Below are 15,793 nucleotides of genomic sequence, written 5' to 3'. Positions count from 1 at the left end.
GGAGCCACTGACATACCCCCGAGTAGTTCTCCCCTAATATCTGAGTCCTGCAGGAACTCTGCACTCCTGCCCAGGGGTGGGCTAAACTTGAAAGGGAGGCCTGCCTGTCAATCAGTCCCAAAGCGCCCTGTGGTCACCGCTGTGAATTCACCCATCTGGCCTGATTCCAGTAAGAGTGCTTCAGGCAATGCTAAGGGGCTGGGGGGCTCCACTGCCCCTCAAATGCTTGGGCCTGGTCCTCAGGCTCTCACACATCTGCATCTCAGAGAGGAAGGGCCTAGGCAGGCCCCTCCCAGGGCCCAAAGCCTGTTAGCAGCCTCGTCCTCTGGCAGGGACATGGAGTCCATGCCCAGCTGAAGGGAAAGATTCCTGGGTGGTGGACAGGAGCACGTGGCTGGCAGGACAGTGGGTTCCCGTGCCCTTGCCAGGCCTTGCAAGTGAAGCCCCAGGAGAGGGTGTGAGGGCCTGGATGAGGCCCTGCAGACCCAGCCCTGCTGCCAGACCTTACGCATCATTCTGGGGAAAACGGAACACCCACAAGGAGTGAGGCACTGATTCGGCCTAAAAATGCCTGACCTCCTCCAGGTGTGAGGGCAGCATGGTGGCCAAGGGCAAGGGTCAGCTGTGTGTCCCTGACTGGGGTAACTCCACAGAGTCCTGGATGACAGCACCTGTTAGGGAGGTGGCAGAGGTGAGTGCAGACTCGTGAGGCCTGGTTGGGCAGCAGGCCCCTTTTGAGAACAGCAGGGGGCTGTGGGTGGAGGCAGGACCTGGCCTGACCCTTGACCCAAGCCAGGCTGGCGAGGTTGTCTCTGAAGGGAAACAAACCCATAAGGACTCAGAGACGGATCTCCCGAGGCAGCACCTTCCTTCCCTGGGCCCACTTCTTCCACAGTGGGGGGTCCTGATTCCTCCCTACATCCCTCTCAGTGGCCAGGGGCAGTGATCACCGCTCCACCTCACCCTCGGTCCAGGGCAAATGTTACACCCATGGCATTAACTTTGCTTCCCAGCCCTATCTGCTGTCATCAGAGTGTCTCAGAACAAGGCAGGGGCCAGCCCGCTGGGGGAAGGTGACAGCAACTAAGGCTTGCCTTCCGCCACCCACTGCGGCAGGCAGATGTGGCCTTAGTGGAGCCTAGGTCCCACCTTGGGGATCCCAGGGGGAGCAGGAGGCTGCACAGCCACTTCCCCCGCCTCAGCCATCTGTACACAGCCCTGAAAGCAAACAGAAAACCTGCTACCCTGCTGAAGGCTCCGGGGGCTCCCAGTGCATCCAAGCGGCACCCCCCCCCCCACCTCTCTGGTCTATGCCCAGCCATGCTGCTCAGAACACTCGGGTTCCTCCTCTCCTCGAGGCCTTTCACTTGCTGTCCCCCGGTCTGGAACACCGTCTCCCCAACTGGCCTCACTCATTCTCCCCATTCAGGGCAAGCTCTCCTCTGTGGAGCGCTGCCCTCCACCTGCACCCCTCATGCCCCAGTCCATGCCGCCGTCACAGCCCACACCAGGACCACGCCACCTGCTCCTGTGCCTCTGTGTCTCCCCCACTAGGCTGTATGTTCCTTGAGAGCTGTGACCTCGTGGGTCTGACTCCGGCTGTGTGTCCCCAGCCCCCAACCTGGCATATGGCAATGAGTGAGTCTGCATGAATGAAGGCTCAGGGATGCCACAGCCCTGTCCCAGCCCTTGGGGTCGGGGTGTGGGGAGTGAGGGCGCGAGGGAAGCAGCTCTGAGGATCGAAGGCTGAGGACTGAGCCAGCCCTGGCAAGGAAGGCACAGCCTTCAGCCAGCCTGCCCCACCTGCCTCGGGTTCTGTGCCCTGTGCCCCTCTGGCAGGCAGCCATGGAGAAGGCTGGTGGTGCCTGGGATCAGCTGTGGAAATCGTCTCTCCTGTCCCAAGGAATGCTGTCCTAGTGCTTCTAGTCCCCCTTCCCTGGGCAAGGGAGGTTCCAGGGCAGTGGGGCTGTCACCAAGAGGCCAGTGGCTAGAACTGGGCACTCCCTGCTCTGGCACCAGGCCTGGATGAAGGGACAGGGCTGTCTGGCCCGGGCTTCCAAGGATGCCTGATCTGGCTGTCTTCAGTAAGTTGCCCTGCACCCCACAACCTGCCCTGACCTGAGTCCTCTGCCCAGGCAGAACCGCATGAACCAGTTTGTGTGGCTCAGAGAGCCCAAGGGCTTGTAAATTCTTGGAAGCACCTCTGATCTTCCCCACCGGGTCCCTCTGCCCTGCAGGTTAGGCCACAGGCCGGCCCGAGGCGCCTCACACTTTGCCCCTCCCACCCTCCCTCAGGGGGGTGGCCCAGCTTGCTGGGTCAGCACTCCAAGGAGATCCTCAGGGTTCTGCCTGCATGTGAGCGTTGGAGAACCGGGCAGAGAGGACAACTGTTCACCCAGAGACTGGAGCTGGTGGGGTTTCAGGCAAGTGTGGGCTGGGGAAGCTTTCCTGGCCCCAAGGTCACCAACTCTAACTGGCAGTGATCCCTCTCTCTGCCAGTCAGGTGAGAGAAGGAAAGACTGGTGCAGGAGACCGTCCTGAAGGACCTGCAGCTCCGTGGCCAGGTGTGGGCCACGCATCGGGAGGCTGTCATTCAAGCTCCAGCCCCAACACACACTTGCTCTGCACTTGGGATGCCCCCACTCAGTGGCACCATCCCCGGGGGCAGGCCTGGGCCAAAGGCCACGTGGGAGAGCTTTAAACCCAGACGGCCCCGGCAGAGCAGGACAAATTTCTCCTTATTGGCTTTACTTGCTGTCCGTCCGTTTAGATAACTCATACCAGGTGAATGGGGCTGCAGGTGCCAGCCCATGGTCACAGCATCCGGATGGACAGAGCTGTGTGCTTGGGACCCAGCCAGGGTGTGGTGAGAACATCTGACCCCACTGGAACTGCCGGTGTTCCCAGGAACACCCAGCATGGTGGACGGTTGTTGACATTTGCTGTTCAGCATGGTTTCAATCCCCAAACACAGAGCTGTGTCTGAAGCAAGAACGCTCCTAGGCTTTTCAACCACACGAGACAATAAACTTTCTTTTTATTATTAAGTCAGTCTGGGTAGGGTTTCTGTCGCTTGCAATTAAGAGTCCCAATGGAAAAATACTGCTTTCCCCAGCACAGGGAGGGATGAGGACAGGACTGAGAGGCCTCAGACACCTGGAAAGATGGGAGATGGGGCCAGTGGCCTTGGCAGGCTTCCCTGGACTGTGGGGAGCTCAGGCTGCAGTCCCTGGGCCTCACAGGCACCCACAGCATGGCAGCCTCTTGCCTGGCTCTGAGTGAGCCCACATACCTGACCTGAAAGGAGGGCAGGCAGGCGCTGGTTTCCCCGAGGTCTCTCAGGGCCCACAGTCTTCCCTGCAGGGGGGCAGGGCCAGGTGCTGTGGTTCAAGGCTTCAGAGAGGAGGGGACCTCACTCCAGTCCTATCTTCTCTCTGGTCCCTAAAGGTGCCTGGGGTCGTCTGGAGCTAAGGCTCATAGGGCTGAGAAATGGCGTTTGTTGCCGAGAAGCCTAAGTGTTTTTGGTTTGCTAAATGAAAAATTACCTGGAGTGGAACTAGAAGGACGCCCATGTCCAAACAAAGGCACTGAGGGTTCAGGGAAAAGGAGCCACTCCCTCTGTGCCCGCCACCCATGGGTTGGGTGCCGTGGAGTAGTCTTAAGGGCACTAAGTGGCTTCGGGAACTCTGCCCTCTTAGGGGCCTGGGCAGTGGCATCTGCTTAGATGCCAAAACGCATAGGGGAGCCCTCCCTCAGGTCTGCAGACCTGGCGTCAGCTGTGGAAGGATGACCAGGAGACGCCGGAGGCGTAGAACTCCACGCGGCTGGGCCAGTCTCCGTCCCCACTGCCCTCCTTGTCCTCGTCCGAGTCGTCATCTTCTCCGCTGGACGCCCCGCAGACGGCTCCGGCCAGGTAGGCTGGCTGCCCGGGGGGCCGGGAGCCCTGCTCCTCCTCCTCCTCCTTCCGCTTCTGGGCGGCCAGCTCACGGAAGCAGAGGCTGCAGACGCGCAGGGGCTTGGGCGAGAGGCGCGGCAGCAGGAAGCGCTCGCGGGAGCACTCGGCGCAGACCACGAAGCCGCACTTGCGGCAGTGGTGCCGCCGCGTGAGCGCCGAGAAGCGCGTCTGCGTGCAGCGCATGCAGATGTCCGTGGCCTTGTCGGGGATCCAGGGCGCCGCGTGCTCCGTGCTGGGCTGCAGGCCCGTGGCCAGCAGCTGCCGCCGCACGCACTCCTCAATGTGGCTGATCCACTCCTGGCGCTCCGTGGCCGAGGCGGCCGACACCACGAAGGACTTCTTGGCCGTCTTGATCATCCAGCGGTTCTTGGCCTGCAGGGTCTCGGGCAGCGGCTCCAGCGTCACCTCCTCCAGCGGAATGATGTGCTGGCTGCGGTACTTGCGCTTGTTGAGCACGATGCTGCCGTACACCAGGATGTCGTTGAAGAGGAAGAAGATGCGCGGTTTGGCCTTCTTGCGGCACTCCTTGGTCAGCACGCCCTCGCCCAGCAGCACCCGCCCCGGCAGTGCCAACGGCTGCCCCGACGCCCCGAAGCAGCTCTCCACCGCGGCGATGCGCTGGCTGTTGATCTCCGTGTTCGCCAGGTAGTCCACCATCTTCGGCCACTCGGCTGTCGGAGGAGCAGCAGAGGAGGCGTCAGCTGGCCCAGGCACTGCCAGGGTCAAGACCACCTACCAACCCCCAGCTCACTAACCCATCCGCCAGAAAACCCACTTACTATCCCACTACGACCCAGCAGGCCTAGATGGCCACTCAACACAGGAAACTTGCTGTCCCAGAAGCCCACCTTAGACAAGGAGTTACTGGGAGATGGGGGTGGGGGCGACTCCCCAGCGAGACGCCTGTGGAAGCCAGCCAGGGATGGGGATGGGAAGGCAGCAGTAAAGATGTGTAGCTGGGCAGTGGGGGCTCAACCTCTGGGGAACATTGGAAGACAGGGTAGAACACACCTCAACACCATCTATCCAAGGGGGAAGGCTATTGAGCCCCAGCTCCCATCAGGGGCTCCTGGGAGCATGAACTATCCAGCACTCTGGGCCTGCGCCAGGCAGAAGGGCATAGGTGTATGTACCCTGATGGTGAGTGCTGGATAATGGGGTGTCTGCAACCCCAACCCATCACTGACTTCCCCATTCCCAGACACTGCAACCGCTCACTCAGCCATGAGCCCAGAGCCCCGCCCTGTGGTCACCACCCCCATCATCACAGGTACCGTTGCTGAGTGTTTCTCAGTGTCATGCATGCCTATTCATTCAGTCTTCACACCAACCCTAGGTAGAACCCCCTTCTTGACAGGAAGGAAACTGAGGCTCTGCTGGTAAGTAGGCAGCCAGAGCTTGCACCTCCCCCTGCCCCCGGAGACCGAGCTGCTCAGCGCCTTCACCCCTGGAGCATGAGGCCCACTCTGTCCTCCTCTGCCAAGTGCTCAATGCTGGTGACCCCAGATCTCACCCGGGCCCCCTATGCTCTGTCCACACCCACACCCTCTGACCAACCAGACTCACAGCTTAAAGACCACCCAAACACTGCTGACTCCCCAAGTCAAGCCTGCAGTCCCGGCTTCTCCGCTGCGCTGCTCCGTGATCTCCCACCTGCTCATCTAAGGTCTTCAAACTCAACATGCCCAACACAAACCCGGCTTTTCCCTCCAGCTCCTCTCCTTTCCCGGAAACAAACCATCCTTCACCCAGTTGATGAAGCTTAAATCTAGGACTTACCCTTGAATCCCCTCCCTCCTGTACCCCCAGCTTTCAACCCCTGAGCAAGCCCCATCATTTTTCTGTCTCCCACCCAGCTCCGTCTGCCCACTTCTCACCACACAACTACCAGTGAACTGAGCAGGGCGCCACCACGTCTTGCCTGAAACTGACTCTCTCCCTTTCAGGAAGGGTCCCTTTGACAATCTCAGTTCAGGCAGCTTCTCCCCCTACCCAGGGCAGGGTCAGCCAACCATGGCCTCAGGGTCACATCTGGCCTATAGCCTGGTTTTGTGAATAAAGGTTTATTGGAGCACAGCCCCACCATTCACTTGTGATTGTCCACGCCACTCTCCTGCTGCCATGGCAGAGCTGAGAGCTGTGACAGAGACCACATGGCCGCAAAGCCTAAAATATTTACTGACTTTACAGAAAAAGCTTGCTGACCCCTTCTCTGGGATATTACCCTATTTTGTTTTTTTCTTCACAGGGACCTAGTCTTTGCTTTTCTACCCATCATTTGTGTGAGTGTTTTCTACTCTCCTCACTCAGTTCTAAGCTCCCTCGGAGCAGGAGCCTTTTCTCATTTGCTGCTGTACCCCCGATGCCTGGGACAGTGCCGAGCACACAGTAGGTGCTTCGTGAGTGGTTAGTGAATGAATAAACTGAAGCTCCCAAGGACCCACTGTGGGAGGAAAGAGCCACCACCTCCTATCTCTGAAGAGGAAGCAGATGAGAGCTGACCCACAGCCACGGCCACCACCACCACCATGTGCACACAAGTGTACAGGTGCACACAGCCCACCGCTGGCCAAACTGATGACACACATGGTGTTTCTAGGTCACTGCACTGCAGTTCTGTCAGTCAGGCCACCTGTGGGAAGCCGATGTGGGGCTCAGCACGGGGGCTGGATGCATTATACAACAGGGGTGTCTGGCCCCGAGTCACATATCACTTGCCGCTTTCAGACCACAAGGCGTCTAGATAAGTGCTGTGCACACCACCTTATGTAAGAACCGCTATTTTTAGGTTGCTGATCTTGGCTGCATGTTGCAAACCTAGCTCATTATCGGTGACAGCCCTGAGCCATCCTGCTAGGACCGGTCACTGGGTCCTTGCCGTGGACAGTCTGGGAACATTCCAGAGGTCACCCCAGGACCCCCTGGGCTCAGTGCTGGGCCCCAGGCTGGGCGGGACGAGGGCTCTGCTGGAGAAGCTCAGAGTGTAGCAGAGGAGGAAGACACATAAGAGCAGTGACTTTGGGACCTGCAGCAGAAACAACAGAGATCTGGGCAGAGGCGGGAGGGCAGAACACAATGGGCTACTGTTGGTGGTCACCACGACTGCACCCAGTCTGTGTGCGTCAACATGGGCTGACAACAGACCTCAGGTGCAGAGTGGAAAAAGCAACCTGCACAACGGTCTGTGTGACACTGTGTGTGCAGAAATGACACAATATCTGAAAAGTCTTCAAGAACTCTATCTGTGAATAAAAATGGATAGGATGGAACCTCACATCCATGAGGATGGCTACTCTCAAAACCCAGAAAATAAGGGCGGAGGGCATAGCCCAGTGGGTTAAAGTACATGCTTACCATGCATGAGGTCCTGGGTTCAATCCCAAGGGCCTCTGGTAAAAAAATAAATAAATAAACTTATTACTACCCCCTCCAAAAAAAGCCCCCTGGAAAATAAGAGTTGGCATGTGGGAAAACTGGAATCCTGGAACCTTCTTGCGCTATTGGTAGGAATGTAAATTGGTGTAGCCAGTGTGGAAAATAGTATGGAGGGCTCTCTAAAAATTAAAAATAGAACTACCATACGATCCAGCAATCCACTTCTGGTTATTTACCCAAAAGTATCAAAAGTAGGATCTCCAAGGGGTATTTGCACACCCATGTTCATACCAGCATTATTTACAACAGCCCAGAGGTGGAAGCAACCCAAGTGTGTCCACCGATGGATGAATGGATAAACAAAATGTGGTACAGACATACAATGGAATATTAGTCAGCCTTAAAAAGGAAAAAAACTCCTGTCTCATGCTGCAACATGGATGGACCCTGAAGACATTATGCCAACTGAAATAAGCCAGTCACAAAAAGACACAAATACTGTGTGATTGTACTAATACGAGGTATCTATCGCAATTGAATTCATAGAAACAGAAAGTAGCAAGGTGGTTACCAGGGCTGGGGGTGGGGGAGGAGGAAGAGAGGGGGAAGGAGAGCTGTTACTTAATAGGTGTAGAGTTTCAGTTTAGCAAGATGGAAAGAATTCCAGTGATGTTTCACAACAATGGGAATATACTTCACACTACTGAACAGAATGTATGCTTAAAAACGGTAAGACAGTTACAAAAAAAAAAAAAAAAAAAAGACACTAACCAAAATCAGGAGAAAAGTGGCCTGGGGGAGGCGACCTGAAGGTAACCAGGAAGTAGGGCTTAAGTAGGATTTCACCTTTATCTATAATATTTTATTTCTTTTATTTAAAAAAGGCAGCAGCAAATGTGATAAAATCCCAATTCTGGGAAGTGGGAACATGAGCTTTTTCTTTCTCTCTTTCTAAATTTAAGGTCCTCGAAAAGAAAAGAATTAAGGACTTTGCCTGGGTCAGGAGCTCGGGGCTTTCCCGGCCTCGCAGTGGGTCACCGCACAGCATCAGGGCCCGGGGCCTCAGGAGATGCAGGAGGAACATCTGAGGTTGGAGCTCCACGTGTTCTCTCCAGCACACCTGTGTGTCAGCCACCTGGCAGAACTGGATGATAACCCAATCTTGCAGCCACAGAGCCCTAACAACACATTCCATGCTGAGACAGATGGACTGAAAGAAAAGCAGGTGGCCCCTACCCAGCCCTGTTGGGTTGAGTGAGCTCTGGAGGCTGACTTGCCCAGGTCCACCCCTGACTAGATGCTACCCAGGTGGGCAGCATGGAGGAAGTGAGGAGCAGTGCTCAGGGAGGGGAAAGCTTTGAGCAGGGGAGCTAGCCCCCCACACTGACAGGTAGAGGGAAGGCTCTTGTGCCCCTCCTTCATGGGCCTGCAGTGGGGAACCAGGTTGAATGAAGGGCCGGCAGACAGCATTCTCCTGGGGACTCCCCCAACATCTGCCTACCAGATCTGCCACGGCCAGAAATTCACTCCTAGCTTAACATGGCCTGGAGATTTTCTTGGGAAATGCAACAGCAGTCCCACCCCCCACCCCCCACCCCTTGCAGCTGATAAGGAATCTTCTTTTTAATTGTTCTCACCAGAAAAAGTAAACCTTCCTCCCTGAGGATGGGGGAGGAGAGAGCTGAGCCCCCACCCACTCTTCTTGGCACCGTCTGCCTCAGGACAGCCTGTGCTGACCCCGTGTGGTACCCTAGGTGCTGTCAGAAGGTGGACACTCCCGAAGGGCCAGCATCTGGGAGTGGGCAAGTGAACAGATCTGCTCTTTCTTGGAGGGTTCAGAAGGGCGACAGGCTCCTGGGCTAGCCCTCCTGAACACGAGTGCTCCCATCACCTGAGCTGGGCCAAAGTGCTCTCGGTGAATGAGCCATGCCTCGAGTGTCACTGGGTGGCCAGGGTTCTGTGCCTGACAGTCAAGGTGTCACATGTGATCTACACCAGGGCTGGCAAATTTATACCAACTCTGAACCATTGCCAGGCTTTCTAAATACAATTTATTGGAACAGAGCCACATGCGACAGAGGATGGTTTGCACAGCCTAAAATATGTACTGTTTGGCCCCTTACAGAAAAAGTTTGCAGACCCTGATCTATACCACCACACACTGTCAAATGCATAACGCATCCACTCCAGGGACGTGTCTGTCAAGAACACGATTCTTTCCTCTGCTTGGACACAGACTTTGGGATTTGAAAGAGATGTCTGGAGCCCCAAAGTAGGGGAACCCTGTAAAGTAGGAGCTGAGAGGGGCACCCAGGTCTACCCTTCTATTAGAGTTACAGCTGGGGACATTGCCTATCAGAGAGGGAGGGACCTGGCCAAGGTCACAGAGGGAGTCAGGATGTTGGCCCTTGGGATTATACCTGGCTTCTCCCGATTGGGGCAGGGTTGATTTATCACCCACCCCTCCTTCCCTCTAGCTGCAACCAGGCCCACCCAGCTTCCATGCTTGCTTGATTTCATCTTAGGAGTATTTACTAAGGTTCTACCATGTGCCAGGCACAGTCCTACTGTGCTAGGCACTGGGTTATAGCAGGAGCTAGGGACCACACCCTTCAGTACCAAACCACCTGGTGTGAAAGCCAGACTACGAAGTAAATCAACAAGGTGATTTCTGATCGTGAGTGCCATGAAGAGAAAGGCTGATGAGCCGGGCAGGGCTGGGATGAGGGTGGTGGTCAGGAAAGGCCTGAGGACGAAGTGACCTCGCAACAACCTGAATGTGAAGGAGCCAGCCATGCAAAGGCCTGAGGGAACAGCTCAAGGACTTGCCTGTGGAGGCATGAGTAGTAAGAGTAAGGAGCCAGTCTTGCAGGCTCATGGGCCAAGATGAAGATCTGAGTTTTTCTCCGAGTGCACTGAGAGGAGAGCCATGATCCAAGCGTCCTCTCTGCCCAGGTGGGCTACCCCTCAGCCTGTCCATCCCTATGCTTCCTGGAAGGCCCTCCTCCATGAAAAGAACGGTAATAAGGAAAACAAGCCAGAGGCGCCATTAACTGAGAACTTACAGCTCACCAGACACAACAGTAAGCACGTCACAAGTATTATCTCACTCAATCTGCACAAAAGCCCCACTGGGAAAGGTGCTGCCTCCATCAACAGAGTCACTGCCCAAGGTCCCAGCTCCAAGACAACCATGAGCTGCTGAAGGCTGCTCTGGACCAAAGACAGAATCAGAAACCTCAAATTCAGAGAACAGGGCCCCTCTCCAAATGCCTGACCTCTACCACCCAGTCCCCCTCCCCAGGTCATGGGGCCCCTTGCGGTGGCCTGAGCAGGTCTATTAGCTTGGCTGGGCTGCCTAGCCCTCTTCCTTCCTTGGGGTGGGCCGGATTGGGCAGGTCCCTTATCTCAGCTGGGCTGCCCCAACTCCCTGTCTTGGCAGCCCTGAGGGCTGATGTATGCAGGGACACAGGCTGAAGTTAGAGTCAACTCTCAGCTTGCACAGACCCTAGTGGAAATTACAGGCCCAGGAAGACATCAGCACTAAGTAGAAATTATGTGCCAAGAATGACCCCAGCAAAGATCCTCTCATCCTCCTTGGCTTCTGACCTTCTCTGGTGGTGAGATAACAGTGCTGTTCAAATTCCAAACAAAAATATCCCTAATCAAGTTTCAGTCACTCAGAACGTCCATTTTCCCACCTGAGAAAGGGGCTGATGACAGCTCTCCCCTGCACAGCTCTTTGGGTGTTCGGGGAGAGAGGGGAGGAGATTCCAGGTGATTCCAGGCTGGGAAGGAACTGCCACCTCTCTCTGGGCCTGCCTCAGTTACTCCCTCTGTGAAAAGGGAGAGTAAACCCAGCCCTGTTTCCTTTGACAACTCCCATCGAAAGTCATAAAGTCAAACGCTTCAGGGGCCAGGCGGTTCCTAAATGAGGGAGATCAGAGAGAACCCAGGCCACCCGGAAGGTGCTGCCACCCTCCCTCTCCCACCCCCTTCGCTGGGGCAATTGTCCCAGCCCACTTCTCCAGACCCCCACAGACTGGGACCAAGGAATGAGGCCCCAACGACGGAGGAATCCGTCGAACTGGAGTCGGGAATCTCCGAACCATCTTCAGACTGCGGGAGCGCTGAGATCCCTGCAGCCCCAGGGCTCAACGCCCACGGGAGCCTCCAGACATTTTCCGCCCTCACGTCGCGCATTCCCTGGGGACCGTGCCTCGACCCCCGCCAAACCCCCTTACCTGTTCCCACCCCGCTGTCCCTGGAGCCCCAGCAGACCCCACCCCGCCTCCAGCCCCGCTAGCCAGCAGGAAGCGCCCTGCTCCGCGCCTCTGCTTGGGGGCAGAGTCCGGGATGGCCCGGGCTGCGCGCCCGCCCCGCCCGAGCCCGGAGGCCACCTCAACGGGGCAGCCCGGGGAGCTTGAGCGCGGCCGGCGGGAAGCCCGCCTGCTCCGCTCTCCCCAGCCCGGCCGTGGCCCCTCACCTCCTCGGCCGGGGACCCGCGCGTCCCGCGCTCCGCCGACAGTCGGTCCACCAGTCGGCACTCGCCCGCCGCGTTTCACTAGCCCGCGGGGTCCAACTCGGGTCACCTCAGCCGCCGCGTTCCAACTCTCCCGGACACGCCCCTCGCGGCGGCTCCGCCAATCGGAACCCCGGAGCACGGCGGGGGCGGAGCCTGGACGCCAACTCCTGGAGCCCAAGTTCCCCAGAAATGTGCGCAGGCGGAGCGGCTCGAGTTTGAGTGGGTCGGCTGTGTGCGCCCGCGTGGGCCGGGCCTTTAACTTCTCGTTCGTTCCTGGGGCTGACTCTCCAGTCTCGAGCCCCGACCCTCCCAGTGTCCCTTTCTGTTACCGTGCTCCTCCCGCTGGCAGCTCTCGCCCCACGGGAGACTTCGTCCTCGCCCGACTGGGGCCTGCGGGCCAGGGGAAGGGGAGGGAGGCGGTGGCTTTTTGCCTTGTGCCGCCTCTGGCGGGCTTCCCTGCTGCTAGCTGGCATCGTCATCTCTCTGCAACAGAGAGACTGATAATCATAATATTAAAAATCAGCAGTATTTTATCTGCTTTGTAATTTAAACTTTTTACAGTGGAAACTTTAAAACATACGCTGTAGGAAAGAGACTAATATAATGGACTCCGTGTACCCATCACCCAGCTCCAACATTACCAGTGAGTTATGTTTCCCCACCCTTGACACTGAAATCAAAGTCCAAGCCGCAGCGCTCCGCGACTCAAGAGCTGTCTCAGCCTCCCTCTGGCCTCGTTTGAACATTTCATCTCCCGCGAGCTTCTTCCTGTTCTTCAAAACCCTAAGGTTATTTTCACCTCCGGGCCTTTGCACTTCCTTTTTGCCTCCAGATCTTCCCATGGCTGCATTTTTGGCATTTAGGTCCAACTCAAACTGTTACCTCTTCAGAGGCTTCCCTGAGCCACCCCATCACCCTCATCTACCTCACCCCATTTTATTATTTTGTAAAGCACCCTCTCAACCTGAAGTCATCTAATTAGGTCACTTGTTTATGTGTTCATGCCATGTCTCCCCGACCTAGGCTGTGAGCCCCGTGGGCTGGACTGTATTCATCTTGTTTGTTCCATTCTCTCCAGTGCTGAGAACTGAGTTCAGAGTTCAGTGAATGTCTGTTGCACAGATGAGTTTGTCTTGCCAAATAAGGCAGACCTGGGCACTGTGAAGAGGGGCTGGCTCAGGCTAGGGCAGTGCCTGCTGGGCCAGGGCCAAGGCAAGAGACAGCAGCAGGAGGAAGCGCTGATCCTGCTCCGGGTGCCTCGGTCCAGACCTCTGACTCTGCCTAGGGCTCAAGCCTGGAGGGCCGGTGCTGGGAGGCATGAGCTGAGCAGTGGTGACCTGCTCTGCTGGGCGGTGTGGGCAGAGGCTGTGAGGTGGGGCACGCAGCCCAAGTGGAGTGGGGCCAGGACATGGGCACATTCCCACAAGGGAAGGGGATGGGGCAAGACAGGAGACAGCAAGGAGAGGCCAAGAGAAAGAGGAGGGATGGAGGCAATAGGCAAGTGAGGGGGCCACCAGCCATGGCCTTGGAGAGTCCACATCCCCTGCCATCCCCCTACCTCCACCACTTTCACGGCTATTACCCTCACCCAACAGAAGCCTCAGCCTCACAAAAGTATCTAAACGTTTGTAAAATGCATTGTCAACACTTCATCTTGAGAGATGACACACAGATATAAGGATTTTCAGCTTCTCTTAAATCAGAGGACTTCAAGATTCTGGTCCCCTATCTTCACACAGAGTTGTCCCCTTTAGATGGGACACATATTCTCCCATTCACCACAGTCCCCACCATTCTCCGTGGTTTTTCTCTCACCCTACTTTACCCAGTTTTGTACCTGCAGTTGAATAAGCATTTGAATTTATGAATTCCGATGGTATAACGGGGCCTATACACCAGACAGAGGAGAGAGAGACAAGGCCCCAGGATGCCAGAAGCTGAGTTGTAGCCAGGGAGGTCACTTGGGACATTGAGACACTGGGAAATGCCATCCCAAGTGTACACATGCTCATTGTGGGCAGGGGGAAGGGGTGGGGGTGGGGGATGGAGGGGGACTTAGAGCCTAGCCTTCAAGGCCATGTTCCAGTGCCAGATCCCCCACCTATCTAGCAAGAGGGAGCTTCTCCAGGATGGTAGGCCCTGCCTGGGGTGAGGTGGCCATGGGAAGGAAGCTGGAAAGCCCTGTGAAGGCTTGTTCGAGACAGCTCTCTGGCATCTAACTCTGTGCCTGGCATAGATCAGGTATCCAGGAAACAGAGGCCTTTTCATGGTTCTGGAAAATCAGAGAGAAAATGCATACCTGTTGGTCCTGGAGTCAGAAGACCCCAACTAGCTTTGTCTCACTGCTGGTCCAGGGCCCACGGGGGCCTCCGTCTCCTCGTCTGTCCTTCCCTCCGGGGCTGACATTCTATGGAAGTGGGTGGAACTCTGGGAAATCCCCTGGAAGCAGCGCAAGTCTCACCCTCGAGCCGTCCACCCCTTCCCACCAGAGACCAGCCGTGGGCGGAGAAGACCTGGGTGGAGGGCTGTGCTCCTCCAAATAAGAGGAAAAACTCGTGACTCAGGGAAAGGCAGAAGTTGAGTCAGCCAAGCCACAAGCTGTGGAAAAAATGAGGTCTCCCTGAGGCTTTTTCTGTTCCTTAAGTAAGAAGCCCTATCTGAGGGAAAACTGGTTTCCAGACTTTGGGAACCAGGCTCTCAGGAAAGCTCCGAGGCTCAAGGTTTTCAGGTTAGAGGTTCCAGCAATCACCTCTGTGGAAAATGCCAGAAATTTGTACTGGATTGATTGTTACCTTTCTGCCTGAGTGCTAAGCACAGTATGTTAAAGATTACGTATCATCTTATCTCTCCCCAGGCTAGACCTGTCATTTCCAGCTCTAGGCTTAAGACAGTGAGACAGATGCTAAAGCACCTGGGGTGAAGTATTGAGACCAACACAAATGTCTCAGCAAGAGCAGAGAAAACGGGGAGCGGGGTGCGGAACATTAACAGTGGGTGATTCTAGGGCAGGGGTCAGCAAACTTCTTCTGTGAAGCAACACATAGTAAATATTGTGGGCTTTGCGAGCCAGGATCCGTGCGGTAATTACTCAATTCTGCTGTTACGGAGCGAACGGGGCGTAGACTGTGTGCGGGCGCTCGGCAAACGGCACTTTGTTTTCGTGTGTCATGTGAAAGCTGCTTCTGAGTATTTTCAACTGCTTAAAAATGTGAAAGCCCCTTCTTGGCTCATGGGTCCTACAAAAACAGATGGAGTTGGCTGGCCCCTGACTTACAGCTTTTCATCATACTTTTTCTTGCAACTCTTCTGTCAGGTTGAATGTATTCAAAACAGAAGTGGGGAAAAGAAAGAAAGAAAGAAGGAAAGAAGGAAAGAAAGAAAGAAAGAAAGGAAGGAAGAAAGGAAGGAAGGAAACAGGCCATCCTACTTACAATGGGCAGATCTTGAACTGGTCACGTTCCCATGATTCCCCATGCTGCCTTCTTGGTCAATTACACACCTGAGGCTGCGTCTCAAGGCCTTGGAAATGTGGGACATTGGGGAAAGACGTCTATCTAAATGGTTACGAAGATTAGTTTTAAAGGAGGACATCTGAGATGCTTGGAGACTGATTTCAAAAGAAAAATCTTTCAAGATTTTTAGATTTTGGATTGCTCAAGCATTGGATTTGAAACCAAGACCACATCTATACTCTGAACCATGAAACTGCAGTGGCTCCCCCTCCCCCTGCAATGTCAATATTTATTCCTTCCCCTGGATATGTTTGCTCCCGTGTTTGTCATTCTAAATCTGCACATCCTTTTCGTGTTTGCGGGCATTACTGTGCCTGTTCCCATCGTGGGAGTCCCCATGAGGCTCTGAGTAGGCCAAAGGCAAGAACAAGAAAGACAAAAAGAAACACTGCCCTTTGAAAAATGCTTCAGGCGGATGAATAAATA

General features: G+C 55.6%; 1 protein-coding gene across 3 annotated transcripts; it reads right to left on the bottom strand.

The window, feature by feature from the left end:
• Positions 1-3,018: 3,018 nt before the first annotated feature.
• Positions 3,019-14,306, bottom strand: PLEKHF1 (pleckstrin homology and FYVE domain containing 1). Of its 3 annotated transcripts, none has more exons than XM_010989206.3 (2): positions 14,155-14,306; positions 3,019-4,626 (listed from the first exon to the last, which is right to left on the bottom strand). In XM_010989206.3, the coding sequence occupies exon 2, from the start codon at positions 4,610-4,612 to the stop codon at positions 3,773-3,775; it is 840 nt and encodes a 279-aa protein (XP_010987508.1). In that variant the 5' UTR covers positions 4,613-4,626; positions 14,155-14,306; the 3' UTR covers positions 3,019-3,772. The 3 variants fall into 3 exon arrangements, with proteins under 3 accessions (XP_010987508.1, XP_031314389.1, XP_031314391.1); XM_031458529.2 differs by lacking the exon at positions 14,155-14,306 and adding an exon at positions 11,817-11,934; XM_031458531.2 differs by lacking the exon at positions 14,155-14,306 and adding an exon at positions 11,032-11,256.
• Between the last annotated feature and the right edge of the window lie 1,487 nt (positions 14,307-15,793).

Source organism: Camelus dromedarius, chromosome 9 (assembly GCF_036321535.1).
Source record: "Camelus dromedarius isolate mCamDro1 chromosome 9, mCamDro1.pat, whole genome shotgun sequence".
Classification (NCBI taxonomy): domain Eukaryota; kingdom Metazoa; phylum Chordata; class Mammalia; order Artiodactyla; family Camelidae; genus Camelus; species Camelus dromedarius.
The sequence above is the reverse complement of the archived record's forward strand: the minus strand, read 5'-3'. Positions and strand labels throughout refer to the sequence as shown.

Coding starts and splice junctions, on each gene's coding strand:
- PLEKHF1 (XM_010989206.3), bottom strand. CDS start 4,612: ATGGTGGACTACCTGGCGAACACGGAGATCAACAGCCAGCGCATCGCC.